The sequence below is a fragment of the Aptenodytes patagonicus genome, chromosome 2 (assembly GCF_965638725.1).
Source record: "Aptenodytes patagonicus chromosome 2, bAptPat1.pri.cur, whole genome shotgun sequence".
Lineage (NCBI taxonomy): Eukaryota > Metazoa > Chordata > Aves > Sphenisciformes > Spheniscidae > Aptenodytes > Aptenodytes patagonicus.
In genome coordinates this window covers 115618546-115637804 of record NC_134950.1, presented here as the reverse complement: position 1 = coordinate 115637804, position 19259 = coordinate 115618546, and the positions used below count along the sequence as shown (strand labels likewise).

At 37.6% G+C, this 19259-nt stretch overlaps 1 protein-coding gene across 8 annotated transcripts in view; it reads right to left on the bottom strand.

The window, feature by feature from the left end:
* Positions 1–744: 744 nt before the first annotated feature.
* The window catches only part of GOLGA4 (golgin A4), a 69813-nt gene continuing 51298 nt past the window's right edge, over positions 745–19259 (bottom strand). For 6 of the 8 annotated variants that reach the window (XM_076330795.1, XM_076330791.1, XM_076330797.1 and 3 more), the window contains 8 exons: positions 18853–18966; positions 15487–15507; positions 15240–15308; positions 14492–14567; positions 12065–12168; positions 6821–6907; positions 3579–3642; positions 745–1488 (listed from right to left, as the gene is read on the bottom strand). In XM_076330795.1, the coding sequence (XP_076186910.1) occupies positions 3613–3642; positions 6821–6907; positions 12065–12168; positions 14492–14567; positions 15240–15308; positions 15487–15507; positions 18853–18966 (501 nt within the window). In that variant the 3' untranslated portion in view covers positions 745–1488; positions 3579–3612. The remainder of the gene's footprint in view (positions 1489–3578; positions 3643–6820; positions 6908–12064; positions 12169–14491; positions 14568–15239; positions 15309–15486; positions 15508–18852; positions 18967–19259) is intronic. The other 2 variants (XM_076330792.1, XM_076330794.1) reach the window with 2 other exon arrangements.

The following is a 19259-nucleotide window of genomic DNA, read 5'->3' as shown; positions in this document are numbered from 1 at the left end:
TGTCAGTTTGGACCACACCACACTAGCCAAACCTGTTTCTGCAGTCAGGAGGACCCGCCGTTTTCCTTGGCTAACGGGAGAGCACCCAGAGGAACAGACTGAGCGTCCCCACAGCAGGATGCATGTTCCAGGCCTGACAGCATCAGCAACTAACCACCGCCTCCTAACAGTATTCAGAAGTATCCTTCAGGCAGGCAGTATACTTAGAAGGCCTGCTTATGTTCAGAGATGAGCTATTTAGAGGACTGCTGCTCCTATAAACGCTTGTTAAAAATTATATTCGTGGAGGACTAGTCACCTTAACCATCTTGGCAAACTAACATACACAGTACAGATGACGGTTATTGATATGGTAAGTATCAAAGTAGCTGGAGATCACGTTAAATTTAGCCATACTTGCGTATCACTTCAGAGGATCACAACCTACATGCCAAAATAACCAGACAGGCATTATTTAAAAGAACAAAAATACATATTTTAAAAAACTTTTACAAAGCAAACTTCCCAACTTGCTATATTCTCACGCCAGCTTTTCAGCTCACCATCTGTCTGTTCCACAGGTTGTGATCCCTTGAAAATCTGAAGGTCTCCACTGACTTCTTACAGTTCAATATACTTGAATAGCTCTTCTTATGAGAGGGATTTCAGCCTGGAAATGTCTCAGCTAAGGACGTCTCGAACAGGAATAAGAACAAAACTGGTGGATCCTTTCAAAAGAAAAATCATACCAAAGAAATTCCAAAATTATACAGTAAATAAACTTTATTTCATCTCAGCTCTTGTCAGATTAGTGCTGTCAACAGTCACAGATCAGCATATGATACAGTTATGTATTAACTATTTACAATTTACAGTAACGTACTTTTTCTCCAGAAAATATAAGTACAAAAGCTAGGATTAAACAAATGAGGTACTGCAATTTGGATTTATTGTAGGCAAAAGCATACAGAAGTGACCTTTAGCAAACAATCATAAGATCAAATCGGGAGAGAGTAGTCACCGAGAGTGCCTAGTTCATCAGGAAAATCACCTCAACCGCTACCCATCCAAAAATGTATTGCACAATTCATTCAAAAATAAAAAAATAAATAGAAGAAACAAACCATTTATTTCAACTCTTAAAAAACACCCAGTAAAGCCTGTATAGAGATACAGTAGTGGGCAATTCCTTCCTAGGATAAAGTCTTTTCTCTCCTTTAAAAAAATAACCTTTAACACAAAATAGAAGATAGTGTTCAATAGAAGAGAAAAAAGACTCATCACCAGATAACCCCTGATTAGCATTTCTTGTCAAGGCAGTTTTAACTATATTCATGGTCCAAAGGTGGTGCTGAGTGTTGGTTCTCGCGGTTCCATTTGTGACCTTGAATAACAGCTTTTCTTCGTGTCCCTTCTCAAGGGACAACAACAGAGATATAAACATATTTCTAAGCAGCAGTGTCATGAGACATTCTGATCACAACATCTTCAAGATGGTCGTAGCCATGACTAGAAGAATGAAAAGTTAGAACAAATGTTACATTATTGAGAGCAACTTAGAAGCATTTAATATTAAAATAATAATGACGTTGTTTATTGATAGGAATAGGAGATGGAAGAATTTCAGATAAGTCAAATTATTAACTGATTTTAAGCAAGTAATTCCATTCCAGTATCTGCAAAACAGTTGAGGAACTGTGATGAAAACAAAATAACCTGTAGCAAAACAGTCAGGAGTCTCAGGGGAAATAGATAGTCTGCCACATCGCTGCATCTTAATCCAATGAAAACCAAAGTTGTCCTCTCTGCATAAGGCCTATCATCAAAATTGAAATTATGAAGTAAAATTTTGGGGCTAGCAAAAAGCCTCCTCTACCAGGAAAACATTTATTGCTTTCACAGTGAAGTCAGCATCATCTTAATTTCCAAGTTTTATACATGCAAGAATATTACCCCGTTTGCCGGCTATCTAGTGACGTAAGTCACAAAAATACTTGAGATAAAGTAAGGAACTACAACCCAATAACGAGGTCTGAACAGTTTCCATACTTATTAGCTTAAGTTATGAAAGTGTAACAGGTAATTGCTGACATTAAGGTCAAAATCAAGCCCTTCTGTGGTACGCTTCAAATGCGGCTGAGAACACCTGAACTTTTTACCACCAGCATTACAGACAGCATGACGAGAACTTAAGTTTCAAACATGCTTTCTGCAAGAGTGTTGTAAATAGCTTTGTCCTATCGTTACCAACAATTCAATTATTTTCAGCAGAGGGCTAGAAAAAACAGTTGCTGATTTTGTCAAGAAGTGATCAAGGCTAGGAGGCAAACAGTCCAAACTCTATTGCGTTTTAAGTGCAATAAAGTGCATCCACTATTGTATTCAGAGGTTTAAAAGAACACAAAAGAAAGTAGAAACCATGACTGTTTGCTAAGATGAACAGATTTTTTTCCTTTGAAACAGATATTATTTTGTACTGAAGGCTATATTTGCATGACTGCAAGAGAGGAAGATAGCCTGCCAACTGCATTGTGATAACTGGCAATGGAAACAGCCTAAGTTAATCCATTTTGCTACGGCGGCGGCGAAGGCCAACCACTGCATTTCAGCCCACTGATAGCGATTGCTTCACATGCACTGAATCAATTCCTGGCAACTGTGCAAAGGTTTTCAGTTGCAAAGGAGGAAAAGGAAAGTTGGGCTGACCGTATCCTATAGAATTCATCTGAAGAGTTTATTAAATATCATACACCGCTAATGACAGACTAATCTTATCAGCGGTGCAGGAAGTTTTACCCGTGTACTTCCATATCCTACTCCTCTCTCAACCGCTATTGCTTGTGTGTTGCTTGTTTAGCTTGGCTAGTCGGATGCAACCTGCATCTTTAGGCCAAAATCAGCTGTTACTGTTCTGTAACACTACAATTAGTGTTGCAGACTCATAACAAAAGTAGCTGAATAAAACCTGAAAACAATAAACTGAGAGCATAAAGCTCCCCAAATTGTTCTCCCTACTCTCTGCTCTAGCTTCTCTTGATACCAAGCCAAAGCTGATTCAGAAAGGTGCTGATGTTTAAATGCAATCATATCCTAATGCCTCTACAGAGAATATTTCATCAATCTTTAAAATAATCCATTCTCATATTTATAAGATGTAATAATTCATTTCAAGCAGTACAGTATATGTCTCCCACAAATCTGACTTATTTGCCTGTTCAGGAAAAGCTCAGAAAGTACATAAAGACAAAACAAAGCCAAGTGCAATAAAATTTAATAGTACTTATTAATTGATTTAAAATCCAATTTGGTTTTTTTGTGCAACTCAGATTTCCGTAGCTCAATCAACATTTCAAGTTATGCTTATAGCTCAAAACGATTGGTTTTGAATCAATATTTACCATTTTCAAACTCAACTTTGTAAAGCAAAACATGATTAAGAGTAGAACAAAGTTTATCATACACATATAGAACAAAAATTTTGATTTTTTTTTTTTTCCTAGCAAACAAAAGCAGGCAGGAAACAAAAGCAGAAAAGTGATTAATCTCATACTACAGGTTTCATCTTTAAATAAAACAAGTATGTATTAGGCTTCACTCACCCACATGCTAACTAAGCACAGACTGATGCGATACTCAGAAGATACCACTGCGAGGTGAGGCAAACTACAAAGCCAGGAAGAAAACAGCTTATTGGACTACTTTGTTAATAGTGTAGGTAAGAACTTTGTGGACATCTGCTGCTTACGGATGAGATTGCTGCAGTTAGATCACAATAACTATGTAGTAAAAACTAGATTAGTGAGGAGATACATTAATCTAGCATATGTTTATTGACCTAGGAATTTGTTAAAAGTCTTCAGAAACGTGTTAAATATATGCCCACTAAGAGGGTAAATAGTTACTCACAGATACTTAGTACCACTCACACATATTCTTTTCCAGTAGCACAGTTAATTAACAATTTACACATTAAAATTAGTTATAGATGTTTTGGCCATAAACTAACATACAGAAACAACCAAGCTTTATGTCAAAAATGCACATTTATATTGTAGTTCAGAACTTTATTGCCCATGAAATCTAAATACTGGACATTTTCAAATACCAGCATCACTCCAACATTAAGTGTGGAGGAACACTACTGCCATGTTAGTAAATGTCAATAAATAAAATACAAAAAAACAAGCATATTTCTTGACAGAATAATTTATGAAGACCCCTCCAACACTTTAGTCCTGAACAGAATTACAAAAGACTTGCCCCAAAGAATCATTTGTGCTTCAGTAAACAAACTTAGTAACTTTGAAAGTGAAGAAAAAAATTACTACATCCACCATAATATGCCCTAATATTTGAGTTTCCATTAGATGTCTAATTTAATCTCTGTGGATTTGGAAAGGATAAAATTCATAGGCTAGATCTGAGCCAAGAATCATAGAATCATAGAATCATTGAGGTTGGAAAAGACCTCTAAGATCATCGAGTCCAACCGTCGACCCAACACCACCATGTCCACTAAACCATGTCCCTAAGTGCCTCATCTACTCGTCTTTTAAATACCTCCAGGGATGGGGACTCCACCACTTCCCTGGGCAGCCTGGTCCAATGTTTCACCACTCTTTCACTAAAGAAATTTTTCCTTACATCCAATCTAAACCTCCCCTGGTGCAACTTGAGGCCATTTCCTCTCGTCCTGTCGCTAGTTACTTGGGAGAAGAGACCGACACCCACCTCGCTACAACCTCCTTTCAGGTAGCTGTAGAGAGCGATGAGGTCTCCCCTCAGCCTCCTCTTCTCCAGGCTAAACAACCCCAGTTCCCTCAGCCGCTCCTCATCAGACTTGTTCTCCAGACCCCGCACCAGCCTCGTTGCCCTTCTCTGGACACGCTCCAGCACCTCGATGTCCTTCTTGTAGTGAGGGGCCCAAAACTGAACACAGTATTCGAGGTGCGGCCTCACCAGTGCCAAGTACAGAGGCACGATCACTTCCCTACTCCTGCTGGCCACACTATATCTGATCCAGGCCAGGATGCCATTGGCCTTCTTGGCCGCCTGGGCACACTGCCGGCTCATATTCAGCCGGCTGTCGACCATAAGAAAGGACTGCTACGTGAAACCCAAGAATTTTTTGATCAGGACATGAAGCTCTTCGAATGATGATATCCTTAACAATCAAAACACTTGCAGCCTGCAAAAAAATTCACTGTATGTTCTAGCCAAAATTTAATACCAAGGACCTTTTAATACCAAGGACCGAAACTTGTTGGATGAATTCAAGTTAAAGTTTTATTTAGTATCAGAAGTTGTGAATATCTGTTTTAGGAAGACCAGGTTTCAAGTATCAAAAAGCTGAAGGGACTGCAAAATAAGGCCCATCTCCCTAACCTCTCTTTTGGCCAACAGAAAACTCAAAATGTTTCCTAAATATTACTCTAGCTTGCCAAAACACAAAACAAAGCGCCAGCTTTCTATGTGAAGGTCAGAGAAAGAGACCATTAAGAGAAAATTATGTTTGGGATGCATGATACTTATTGGAGCTGCAGTATTATCAACATTTATATCATTCTAAAAGTATTTTAAATACTTCAGATTGCAAGACACTCTCAAACCTACTAAGTGCACAGGAAAATGTTAAAGTACTTAACACTTTCCTCAGATTTGATACTTCAAGCAGATGAAATGGTAGAATATTTTTTTAAATTTGTTTCGAAACAGGACTTTAATGTAACTACTTCAACTGAAATGTAAAAATGTTCAAATTTTTATGTTATTCTGTTTCTGCAAGTGCTAAATAAATACATATGTAAGGCCAGTGAGAGAAGCAGAATGCAAGTCTTCCTCTCACTTTAATTCCTAAATATTTTACTAAACTGACCCACAAAGAGAGGGATCACAGTGTTGACTCCAGATACAATGTAGAGAAAACTATTACTGCAGTTTTTATCTTAATAAAAAATAGCTCCAATACATAAAATAGTAACAGTAATACCAAAGAAATGTTTATGCTTATATATTATTCTTCTTTTTTGGGTCTGCTTCTCAAACCCAAATTCACCTTTCTGGTAAACAGATTAGCTGGTAAATACCAAGCAACTGTCACATAATAAGAAGTGTATTGAAACTGGGAAAAAAACAAGCAAACAGAACCAAAAGCATTTAAGACTCTTATTTTTGACCTGTCCTGATCCAGAGCGAACCTGACATATTTCAATGAGTTTTCAGTACAAAAATAAAGCAGACTCTTAAAAAAAACAAAACAAAAAACAAACCACCAAAACAAACAAAAACCCAATCTTGTTAGGATATTCACTTAAGATAAAAATGTACATATCCCACTTCAAACACACGTATCCCAGATGATTGAGTTCATCGGTTTTCTATTACAAAAGCCATTTAGCTTGTAGTTTTGCCAGAAAATTTATCCCAGGGCTGAAAAAACTCTTGACATATTTTTCATGAAAACTGGTATGACTCCACAGAAACTTCTGAATTTAAGAAATGTGAATTTTCTGTCAGATAACTTTTTTGATTAGAAAATTCATCTGCAGAACAGTAGTGATGACTGAACTTCCCTTGTTCTGTTGTACCCATACCTATCAGAAATACGGCTTAACCGATGATGAGAAATACTAGTTAAGAAAATATGCTTGCTTTTTTTCCCCTCACTTTTGCTATAAACTGAAACCTACAGCTGGAATTTGACATTCCACTGAAGAAGAGGGAGAAAAGGAGTTTTCTTGAATGCGGACACATGGAAAAAGGAGACTTAAAAGAAAGTTTCCAATTCCTTATTCTCTCAACCTAATCTCCTGCATAAACTTGGTTTACTTATATAACTTACCAATGGTCGAGCATCTTCTCGTTCTAGTATCTTCTGAGTCTGATCTGCTGGGAACTTCAGCACTGTTGTTATAACCTTGGCCATTGTCTAAAAAGAAGTAGGTCAGCTATAAGTAATTTCATATGAACTAAAATGCTTTGGAATTTATTAAAATGCATCTCATTTAAGAATACTGGATGCTATTTTTAGTAATATCAATGGAAAAACATAGTGAGATAAGTAAGATATAACTACCTGTTTCACATCATACATGCATGACATGTTATGTGAATTATATGAAAATCATGAAGAATCTTCATTTCACATTGTCACAAACTGCAGCTACCGTAATACAATGTAAGCTCTATGGTATCTATGCTCACATACTTGAAGTCCATTACTAAGACAGCATATTGTTACAAATACTGCTCCTACCACATTTGATCTTAACGCGGCCTTTCTGAAAAGCACATTTCAGGCACATGGCACCTGAAAGAGTCCTTATGGATTCAACTGTGTTCACATCACCCAAATATTTTGTAAAGAAATGAAACATTGAGAAAGCAGATCCAAATGTCAGATGTGGAACTCCAGTTGTGTAAATATTTTTAGTGGGTATACAGTAACCCCATATTTAAATAGCAAATCATTTAGACATCCTCAGACAGAAGATGTAAGAACATCAAAGCTTTGTGCAAAATAGGCAATGACTGTTTCCATTTTATAAACAGATGAGTGGGAAGAAAAAAACTCCAAAAGGCACAAAACAAAGTTCAGGTGACTTTTACAAGAAAGGTCAAAGTAAGAGCTGCAGCGCAGCTCAAACAGAAGGTGATTGCTACAAAAGCAGTAACTACTGCTCTTAAAGAATGTGGATGAGATAAGATTGCTGCTCTGAATGTCTACTGTTTATTACCAGTCTCACATGTGGAATGAAGAGGGAGGCTGTAGCAACAAAGCAGTTGCAGGACAAAAATCACTGCAGCTAAAAGTGAGAGGTAAAGCCCTAATTTGCAACAATTGTTTTGGTATGTAACTTAACTGGGGATAAAAATGAAAAGAAAGCAAAACAAACCAAGCCCTGTTGAATCCTTTCAGCTCAAAAAGTTTAATTTCGTCATATTAATAGTTCCCATAATTAAGAAGTAAGTGCCTCTACTGCAGTTCCCAGATACACAAAGGAATGTACTAAGTGCCACAAACTAACATAACACTTTTCTAATTTCTTTTGCCAAAATCCTCATCACAACTGTTTAAGGACTAAAAGATTAGAAAGCATTGAGCTTACAATCTGTTCAAACTCTTTGTAACAGAGCTATCAAGAAAGCCCTCTCCTAACAATTTTCTACAGGACCCAATGGCATGTAAATATTAAAGAAAAATCTACAAACACTGCAAATACTCCATGAAAGCATAGATACTTATGTGCCAACTTAAATAGGGGCTATCTAAAACCTGCTTTCCTGAAAACATCCATTTTATAATTTATCACTAGTAATGACCTGAAATCATCTCCAAGTTTTTGAGGCCACTAGGGAGATTTTGAAGCAGAATTATTCAACGCTATTCACAGTTGCATAGTTATGAAACAAAGTTACAAGATTGCAGAACTTAGGATAGTATTTTTAATATAGGCTTACGTTATTCCTCTAACAGTCCATTCTACTATAAAAAACCCCTAGTAACTCTTGAAGTGTGTGAGTACACACACATGTTCCTGTGTATGCATCTCTGTATCTACCTATAGAAAGGCCCTGAGCTTTCCCAAACATAATAGCTAGTTCTGCTATAAGCGAGCACAGTTTGCACTTCCATTTAAGCGATGATAGTTTGCATTCCCATTTCTTTCTATGAGGCTGACATATTCAGATATGTCATTTCTGAAAAGAATACTTTTACAATGATACCTATCAGTGCCCTCTGTAATTCAAGAGCTGCTGGTCAAAGGCAGAACCTTCAAAATCAAAGTTTTACAGAAATACCCCTTGTTTTTCTGCAATGCACAAGAGCATGTTGAGGTGCTAGAAAAATATCTGCATAAATTTACTATCTCCAGCACATATGTATTCCATTACATTCTTCCATGTACCTAGTCGATATCAAAACAAACATTTATTACAGACATACAACCCTTGTACTGATTTTCTGATCTCAGAACAGACTCCAAGCAGCATAATAAAGTTACAAGTAGAGCATCTAAGATTTCTACGAGACTTAAGATTTAGTGTGCAGTACAGCCGGACAGTGCAACTGTTCACATGTCTGTAGAAAAATATTATTTTATCTGACCTAGTGGTTTATGCCATGTATTTCCAGGTTCAGATATTCTGAACAAGGTGCATGCTTAGAAAAAGCTAGCAATCTCATTTCATATACCCTGCCGAGGACGAAGCAAAAAATAAGACTGGACTGGAGGGCAAGACAGTAAAATCCCTCAGCGAAGACGTGTGCAGATTACAAAGAATGTGACAGGTTACACGTTATGACCATAATTCCTGACTCTTAGAAACTGAGCCACTATCAACCCTCAACATGTCTCTTATGTCTCCAGCACTATAACACAACTGATGCATTCATTAATGTCTCTACTTAATATGATTCCAGGATCATTTACCAGGCTGCATAAATGGCAATCCATCATAGATGGTTTGCACAGATTCTTTTGAACTCCTTTCAATAAAGAGGAAATAATGTCTACAGAAATCACCAATTCCACTGCTGAACGACCTTTGGGACATGGCATACATATTTGCACTATAAAAGGAGACCCTGCACAGAGAAAGGCCACCAGTATGATCTTACAAGAGAAAATCAGAAAAAACTGCCTCATCTGGTCCAGGAAAACAAAAGCTGAGAGAAAGGTATGTCTGTACCAAGGAGGTAAATCTCAATACAGATCTTTTAACTCAAGGACTGTGTTGGGGGAAAAAAGGCACATTAATACTTTACTAACACACTTAGACTGTGTATTAAAAGATTTTATCAATCACATTGTCATTGCTTATGGTTTTCCGGTCAGTGTAGCAGGATGAAACCAGTTTTCAAGACACAGTTCAGTAAATTTAAGATTATACGATACAATCCCTGTGACCAGCAGACACTAAGCTCAGTGTCTTCCAGCAACACATCTAATGGTTGAAAGAATATCAGCAGATGAAATCAGCTTGAAAGTACTTTTTGAAGCAAAAGTGAAGACACCAAAGTATCTTCATATTTAAATTAGTAAAAATGCTAGCCTTCATTCCATTTTAATTTTCCATTAGTAAATGCCAGTACAGCTACTGCCTTGATCAGCTAATAGAGGACTAGACAATACCAGAAATTCTTCCCTTCTTGCAATACATCAGAACATTTACCCTCAATTAAAAATTGCTAAGAGGTAATCAAATTAGCATGAACACACAATAGAGGAACACAATCACATTCAATTTTAAGAACTCTATGATTCTCCCATACCTATCTACATTAAACTTCCCAAAGCTAAAAATTGTAGTGCTTTGAAAGTTATTTCTGCTGGTTGTTTGTTTAAACACACTTCCCCTTTCAACCATATCAACTTTCAAACAATGCCTTCTCAAGTTATTGTAGGAACCAGATGTCTATCTTTTCTGATGTATTTTTTTCTCCTCCCAATATTCATCTTTTCTTTAGGAGCCAGTGTGCAGGCAATGTTGTAATGGCATCTTCAGGTTAAATACAATGTAATCTCCAGGGCAAATAAATACAGGTATATGTCTACAAATGCATACATACATAAGTTTATGGTATATTTATTCATATAGCTTTTAATCAAAGCAATTGAAAGACAGAAGAGAGACCTAAAGTCAATTTACTTTAGCACTGATCGTTGTTTGTTGCTGTTATTGAAGAAATCAACTGCAAATTTTAGTACATCACTGTTAAAAAGGAAAAAAACCCTCACAACTTCAAAATCCAAAGTTTTGAGGCATATATAGTAATGTTTTGAAGATCAGTAAGAAATAGCCTTAATGAGTGAAAAAGAGGTTTCGAACTAGGTTTTCTTGAATGCAAATTTGCTACGTGCATCAGCTATCTGCAATAGTCATGCGCAACTGTCCCAAGTCTTGTTTGAAGCCGAAACATTGCTGACGTGTTTTTTAGCGTTTTCGCTTGTCTAAGTCCCTCACAATTCAAAAGCATAAAATCCAGTAATGTATGTATTTTTCTTTAATGATTTCAGTTGTTTGTTATTAAAGTAGGAGAGCCATCCAATGAGCCACAGGCTTGTGAACAGAAGGTAACTAGTGATTCTGGGTTTTTTGGATCAGGGATTTGTATTTTTAATAAAAAAGGAATTAATATCAAAGTGAAAAATGGGATAAAAAGAGAGAGAAAGAGGAATCCCATAAGGACAAGATGTCCTGCACAGACCAAGTTTTATTTTGTACAGAGCACAATGAGAACAAAGCTAATTAACATAAAAAGCTACATAAAACCTCTTTCCTTAATAGTAGTCCAAGTTGAAAGCAGGGCAACAAAGAATGGAAGAACTCCAGGGAGGACAAAAAAACAAATAGAAAAAAAATTCATCCACATAGCATTTATCATCCAAGAAAAATGTTTGTGTTATGACATACCTCTTTTGAACCTGGTCAATCTCTAAGCATCCATATTGCTACAAGCTAGTAAAATTCCAATTTAGGAATGATTTCACAAGCTTGCAGCATACAACAAGCAGCTTACTTGTGCTGCTTACAGTGCAATTTTTCACTACTTTTAAGAGTAAATTAATACTGTCTAGAGAAGGTATACAGATTTGGGAGCCCTATAAAACATCTTTAAGCAACAATTAAAGAGATATTTCACCATCTTCAGAGGTACTAACAATCTATTACTTAATCCATCTGTTACTTATCACATTTGTGTCAAGATGACATCAAAAGAGCACTTTTGCTAATATTGTGCACACCAGCTTTCACAGTACATTAAGCTTGATTGACAACAGGACTTTTGCTAGTAAAACCATACCTCCCTATAAAGGTAAAGGTTTTTGTCTTCATAGGTACATGGGTGAGAGATGTGACAACCCCCCTTCCCCCGCCAGTCATCTTGGCATGCTGACAAAGTTTTTAAGGTATGGATCATGCCTCATTGGAAAAAAAACGTGAAAGTCTCTCGAATCCTGTGTCAGTAATAAACAGCATGTAACGAATCACAAACACATGGTACTTCAAATCTATACAGCAAGGATGTTAAACTGTATTCTAACCTGAATCACATGTCACCAAGTACAACTTTCCATACCTTTGTCTCACGACCCATCATATATTCAAAGAGCACTTTCCTCAAGTATTCAAACTCAGTAGGCTCCCCAAAGAGGGAAACGTCAGTATGGTGAAGGTTTCCATCTGTGTAAACAAAAATAAGAGAATATTTATACTGAGCATCAGTCATGTGAATCTAAATTTCACCAATAACATGAAATTGAACAAGAACAAATGCCGGATTCTGCACCTAGGACAGAGTAACAGCAGACACAGAAAGGGGTCTGGGGTTGCTGGTTGACAGGAGGCTCAACAGGAGTCAGCAGGGTGCCCTGGCAGCCAAGAGGGCAAACTGCATCCTGGGGTGCATCAAACACAGCATAACCAGCCAGTCAAAAGAGGTGATCATCCTGCTGTATTCAGCGCTGGTGCGGCCTCACCTTGAGTATTGTGTGCAGTTCTGGGCCCCACCATTTAAAAAGGATGTGAAGGTACTTGAATGCGTCCCAAGAAGGGCACCAAAGCTGGTGAAGGGGCTGGGAGGCATCTCCTCTGAGGAGCGGCTGAGGACACGGGGTTTGTCTAGTCTGGAGAGGAGGAGGCTGAGGGGCGACCTCACTGCTCCCTACAGCTTCCTGAGGAGGGGAAGTGGAGAGGGAGGTGCTGATCCCTTCTCCCTGGTACCCAGTGCCAGGGCGCGTGGGAATGGCTCAAAGCTGCATCCGTCAGGGAAGGTTCAGACTTGACATGAAGAAGCCTTTCTTTACCAAGAGGGTGGCCAAACCCTGGAAGAGGCTTCCTGGAGAGGTGGTCGATGCCCCAAGCCTGTCAGTGTTTAAGAGGCATTTGGACAACACCCTTAATACCATGCTTGAACTTTTGGCCGGCCCTGGAGCAGTCAGGCAGTTAGACTGGATGATCAGTGTAGGTCCCTTCCAGCTGAACCATGCTGTGCTATGCTATGCTTCTTCCTACCTCCTCCTTTTCCTATCAGGACATGCTGAGGAAATCTCTGATGACATTTCTTCCCAGCCCTGCACTAGCAGAAGGGATTGAATACCCATAACCGTGTCCCAGCCTAGGCATTGGCTCTGTCACTTTGTGGGAAGGAGGCATGTACCTTCTGATGGGGGTGAGAGCTGTGGATCATCTCAAGATAATTGGACCACATGCACAAATTTGCAAAAAGTGTGAAGTGCGGTTTTTGAGTGTCTTCTGTGTCCATCCAGTTGAGCTGGGTTTCCACAGGATGGCAAAACCCCACATCTGTGGCACTAGCGAGGTCAAAGATCAAGCCCGCAGACTGAAGCAGAACATGCTCCTCAACTAAATGGTTGCAAATCTTTTTGAGGTGAGCAATACCTGTTCAATTCCCTGTGGATTTTGTTTTTCTCCTTGTACTCATTTTTAGAGATGCCTGAGCTGTTTCCTGTGGAAAAACATGCTAAAACACAAGGGCCTGAGAACAACAGTACTCCCTCAGAACAAAGGTCCCTCTGGCTCAATACTCTGTCTCCAAAGTGGCCAACTGTCAATGTCTGAAGGAGACCATATGAGCAGTGCAAGTCCACTTCTGTCGGGGTCCTGGGGGTGTTCATAGGCCTCAGTGGCTGGGACCGGCCTCCCCTGGGACCCCCACCGTCTCCTGCCAAGGGCCCAGGGGACGTGTCTCAGCTCAGCCTGGGGTCTTCAGTCCCTGCCTGAGCCATGTTGTAGGAGTGCCCGTCTCTGCCCCTGTCTCCTGGATGGGCCTGGGACCTGCGCTGCAGAGCGCTGCTCTCCTGGATGGACCCCTCAGGCCTAGGTCATAGCTTGTCACGCAGAACTCTAGGCATAACATAGCATAACTGTTCTGTTCTGTTCTACTCCCTGCGCTCACCATGAGTCGAATAACGACGAGACTGTTATTTGCCAGAAATGCCAGGGGTTTTTCATCTCCAAAAACACTTTCAAGGACACGTAACAAAGGTTACAAGGGGAAACAGGATTTTATTTTATTTATTACTGTGTCAGAGCAGGAGATTTTGCAAGGGAAGTCTAATCACAAGAAGAGTAAATGCCCAGACATGTAACAAAGATCCATAAAATCTAATATTTGTGTTGTTAAGAATTTTAGAGTCATAAAAATGTATATTTAATTAGCCAAGACAAATGGATAATTCCTCCCCACCCACTTTCGAGTGCCACTGCCTATACCACTCCCCCGGCGATACAGAATGCTTAAGAACTCTGATATAGAGCTCTTTTAACTCTATGACATAAAAACAAACATCAAACAAAATGCCGTGTGTTTTGCTCACCTGAAATCACACACCAGCTCTAATATAACAGACAAGACAAGGATAAGATGTCATAAAAATATTATACGAGTGTTTTAAAGAGACTGACATTTTAATAAATTGTCTAAACCAAAGCATATCTTTCAAACAAACAAAAAACTTATTTGTGATGAAGACTGCGTACTTACCTCTGTACGGTGTTCCAACCGATGTGACGTACATATTCTTCTCATAATTTTTCAGCCGGTCTTCCAGTACATGAATCTAGATAGAGAACAGTCAAAATGATAAGTGGTATTCGCAAGCAGCTACAATAAGCATAATTGAAACAGTTTTCAGCTAAACATTGTCTCCTTCTAAAAAAGCAAAATACATTTGCTTTTTAAGGAAGGCAAAACATTAAAAATTGTGTTATTAAAAACTGTCCCTAAACTACTTAAGGAAATGTGTGTACATGTGTATATACACATAAGAATTTCTATATCAAATGTTATGCATATATATGTATTTATATACATATATACACATGTCTATTTTATACACATAAGCATACGTAAAAAAGAAAACATGACAAAAATTGTACTTAACATCACAAAAGGTTTAGTTTAGAAAAAGAAAAGATCCATAATTTCACGAAGTGCATTGTTCCATTTTTCACCGTGCAAATGTTTTCTAACCAGTATCACAAGCATGTGTTATTTTCATTCTCACAAGCATGTGGTATTTTCATTCTCAGGGGACAGAGGAGTACTTTGAAAAGCGCACAGATCTTCTGAGAGCAAGTATGAGTCAAAACTACTTTACATGCGTATTATTTCCCTAGTACCTGTGTGGAGATGTGCTACATCATCACTTGAAAACAACAAATTTTTAATACTGCAAACACAAAGTGTCAAACAAAAGAGCACTTTTTACTTGTTCAAACAGCACCCTTACCTGCTCTTTGAACTCCTGCTCTTTCAGTTTTGAATCATTGACTAGTGTTGTCTTCTGTGCAAGCTGTGCCTGAAAGAACAGCCACATATGGAAATCATCAAGAAACTGCTGAAGATATGTCATAGGTACCTTTTCTATAAACCTCTTTCTCCTTTTAACACACACAAACTTATAAGCAGCATTTCTGCTTTCAAACTGCTGTGAGACAATTATCTACAGAGCAAAAGCAATAAAACTTAAGACTTACCTGAAGTTCTGTTATTGTTACCTAGAACAACAACAAAAAATTTAGATTAAAATGTATGAGAAATACTGTGTATATCAAGCACTGGACACAGGTAGAAAAAAGAAATATCAATCACCTAGTTCTGATACAGTGTGTTAATTGAGGATGACAAAAATTGAAATGACCAAATCACACATATACTTACAAAAATAAGTAGTCCCATAAATAGAGTTTAACTTATTTGTATTGACAGTATATAAAGCTTATAGTTAAATTCTTTCATTTGATTCTGTAAGACAATTATCATAAATATAACTTCAAGAACCTAGTAATTCCAAATCTTTACAAAATGCATATTGGAGATGAATGATAATTGAATGAGTATGAAGCACATGCCAGAAAACCCTATTCACAATATTGTATCTTTTTCCTTAATTCTCCAAGTTGCATTTGGAAATGTGAATATTTATCTGAAAATAGCTTCAGCTTAAGAGCTTTGTGAGCTCTACATCTTGGAAAGGTAGCAATGTTTATGAAGTACAGAAATTCCAGCTTAGAATTGTTTCTATCTTTCAATGTTCCAACTCTAAGGAAAATAATGCTTTAGTAGCCATGGGTATAACTCAAGGTTGTAAATCATGTTAAGATCAAATAATTTGCGTGTGGTTTGTTTTTTTTTTTTTTTTTTAAGGTAACCTAAACCTTAACACAGAAGTGGTGCATACTACTTGTTTCTTCCCAAGCCTCTTTGGAATTGTGTTGAAGAGGAAAGCTATTCCCCATCTCTGTAGGTTCATATAACCTGTGGGTTTTCCTACACTCCGCAAACAGAATAAAGGGGAAAATCATTCCTCTATGGATCTCAAACCTGTAAGGGCAATTCTTGCTTCTGAAGAGCTAAATCATCTGACCAGTCATTTATTTTCTCATGAAGAGAGACAGTTTCTGATAGTTTCTGATATTTTTACATCCCAACACTAACGCTTAAGGATGTTAGTATTTGCCAACTGTTTGTCACAGTCAGACAAATATTGTTCAAACGTATAATTACGCTTCATGTCAAACCGGATACATTATGTGTGATGTTTGGCCTAGGATGACAACAAGCCGCACAGGAGGTTTTATAAGGCAAATTTCTGTGACTTGGGAGACTCCAACTTTAGACAACAAATGTACCTATTGCCCACAAAAAGTTGCTTCCAGTCAATGGAAGACTTCTGAGCTGTTTTACTACTAGTGCTGAAGGGAAAAAAAAAAAGAGAAAAATGTTACAAAGCAACAAAACAAAAAAGAAATAAGGTGAGACAAAAGATACCACGGCAAATATAAGATGACAGAATTCATTTGAATGCACATGTAAAACCCAGATGTGGATTTGCACGCTTCTGCTCAGGTACGTGGACAAGGTACACAGGCCCTGTCCAATTTTCTCATCTAGCTCTGTAATGCAAATATATGCTATTGTACCAGGTAATAACAAAATTAGTTTCCTACAGACATACTGAGGACAGGCAATGGACAAATTAAGACAGGTAAGAATTAAGAAGAACAACAACTCTTAACTTTTAAGGAGGAAGAAAGAAAACTACGTCTTGACCCCAGAACAGACTGTGTCAAGGAGTGAGAATCCAGTCCTGAAATACTGATAAAACAAGAACTGGAAGCCCGCTTACTTACAGCACTCAAATATTTGAGCTTTGACTGGACCAGATGATGTACCAGGAGCTATCTGCATATTCAATAGCATAATCTGACTATTAGAACAGTTATGTTGTTTTGAGATGAAGTCACCACTGCGGATAGTATGAAATATGAAATTCACATTCAGTTAAATCAGAGCTATGCAAAACAAAGCTTGTGAACAATTTGCTACATTTGAATTTAGTTGGAATTCTCAAAATTACTCAAGAAAGCTAGATGCCTGTACGCCAGTGAAATCATGGATATTTAACTGCCTTACCCTCACCAAAAAAATCCCATTCTTACTCCGCAAGCACTTCGAACCTGGATGCGCTAACTGTACTTAAGTACATGCACTACCACACAACCTGGTTTTCCTCCCCTCCAAATGATACATCATTTATCCTTTAAAACAAAGCTATTTACCAGCAATGGGGTTCTCTCAACTGATTTATACCTGCCATAGATGGAACAACTCCTTTGAGTTTCTACAAAGTCTGCCATGGAAACTCCAAGGAGCGGAGAACTGTGGACAAGATTCCAAAGACAGGCAAAATGAGCTGTTTATTTTGTTTATTGTAAGCAGATTCATCTTTACATAGAGATGTAATCTTTGCAATATTCAAATATTTTACAGCTCTATGCAACCATTGCAAATCTGTGCGACGCATTTCTGGGAAGAATTGAGAAATAAACGAAATACCATTGCTGGCATATAGATTTGATGTAACTTTCATGTCCTATCAGTGAATATGTAATCCTGAAGATGCATGTGTAATATGATGCTAAATGATGCTGTATTTATAGCAGACTTCTATAACAAAGCAAGTAGTGAAACAGTTAATGAAGTCCTAAAGATAAAGTACTCTTCATACTTTTCAGAATCATGTCTTGTGGTTTAGAAGTCTCTTAAAGAATCTTCCTCCAGATAATAAGATTATGTAAGATTATCAGCAGTGGGTAGACAAGAGTTGATTAAGAATACAAGGCAGTCTGATACAAATATTTCTGCTTTTCCTGTTATGAAAACAACACTCATGTCATGGAATAGTTAATAAAAGTAATATAAAGGGTGTTGTAAGCAAGTGGAAGGCAGAAGGGACAAACGTTAGGGTGGTGAGGTAATTTGTACTGTAAGTTTGTAGTGTCAAATAAATATATTTAGCATCCCCATCGCTGCCTGTTGTCACAATGAAAAAATTAAAAATAAGGTTAATATGAATTCTCAATGAGTCAACACCTCATATACTTTTCCTCTTCTCAGGGTAATAGTAACTAGTAATATTTTCAAAGAATTCCTCAAACTAAAATGTGGTCTCAGACCTCCCTGTCCATAATTGATATATTCAAGGCACTATTTCAGAGCCCTTTGGAATTTGAATTTTAAAAAAAATCACACTAAAAATGACCAAATGTGATTTCCTTTCCTTCTAAAGGGCTTCCAGTAAAATTAACATAAAAAACCCCACCTTAATAATCACAACACAACTGGACTTTTTAATATACCATTAAAAAAGGTAGTATCAAATACTGCAGATTCAAAAGAGCTTCACTTTTGAAGAAGTTAACATCTAAAAGAATAGAAACTGTATGGGAAAGTGAAGGCCAGATACATAAATAAAATCCAATTAAGAGCAAACCACAGAATTTTATGAAGACTAAGCATTTCACATCTAAAGATATAAAAATAAATTAGTGCCAGCTCACTTTTTCACTGCTCCAACGTTCTTCTTCTGCCATCCTTTGCTTGTGTTCCTTTTGCAAGTCTTCCAGCTGTGCCTGCAACTCATGAACTTTTGCTGTCATCTCTTCTTCACGAGCCTTCAAAATGCAGGAGAAAAAAAATTACTTATACAATTAATCACCTAACCACTCAAAACCTTAACTACAGTGGACAGAAAGCAATCCAAAAAAGAGTTATGCTATACACAGAACGAATATGCTTGAAATTCAGTATAAAGGCTAGTTACACTACGGCACTACAGAAAAGAGCAAGAAACAAACATAGGAGCTTAACAAGATTTTGCAGGCCTTCAACAATTAAGATTACACAGTTAGGATTACAGTTAGTTTTTTGAAAACTAGAAAAAAAAAGAGAGCCATTTCTATTGGGC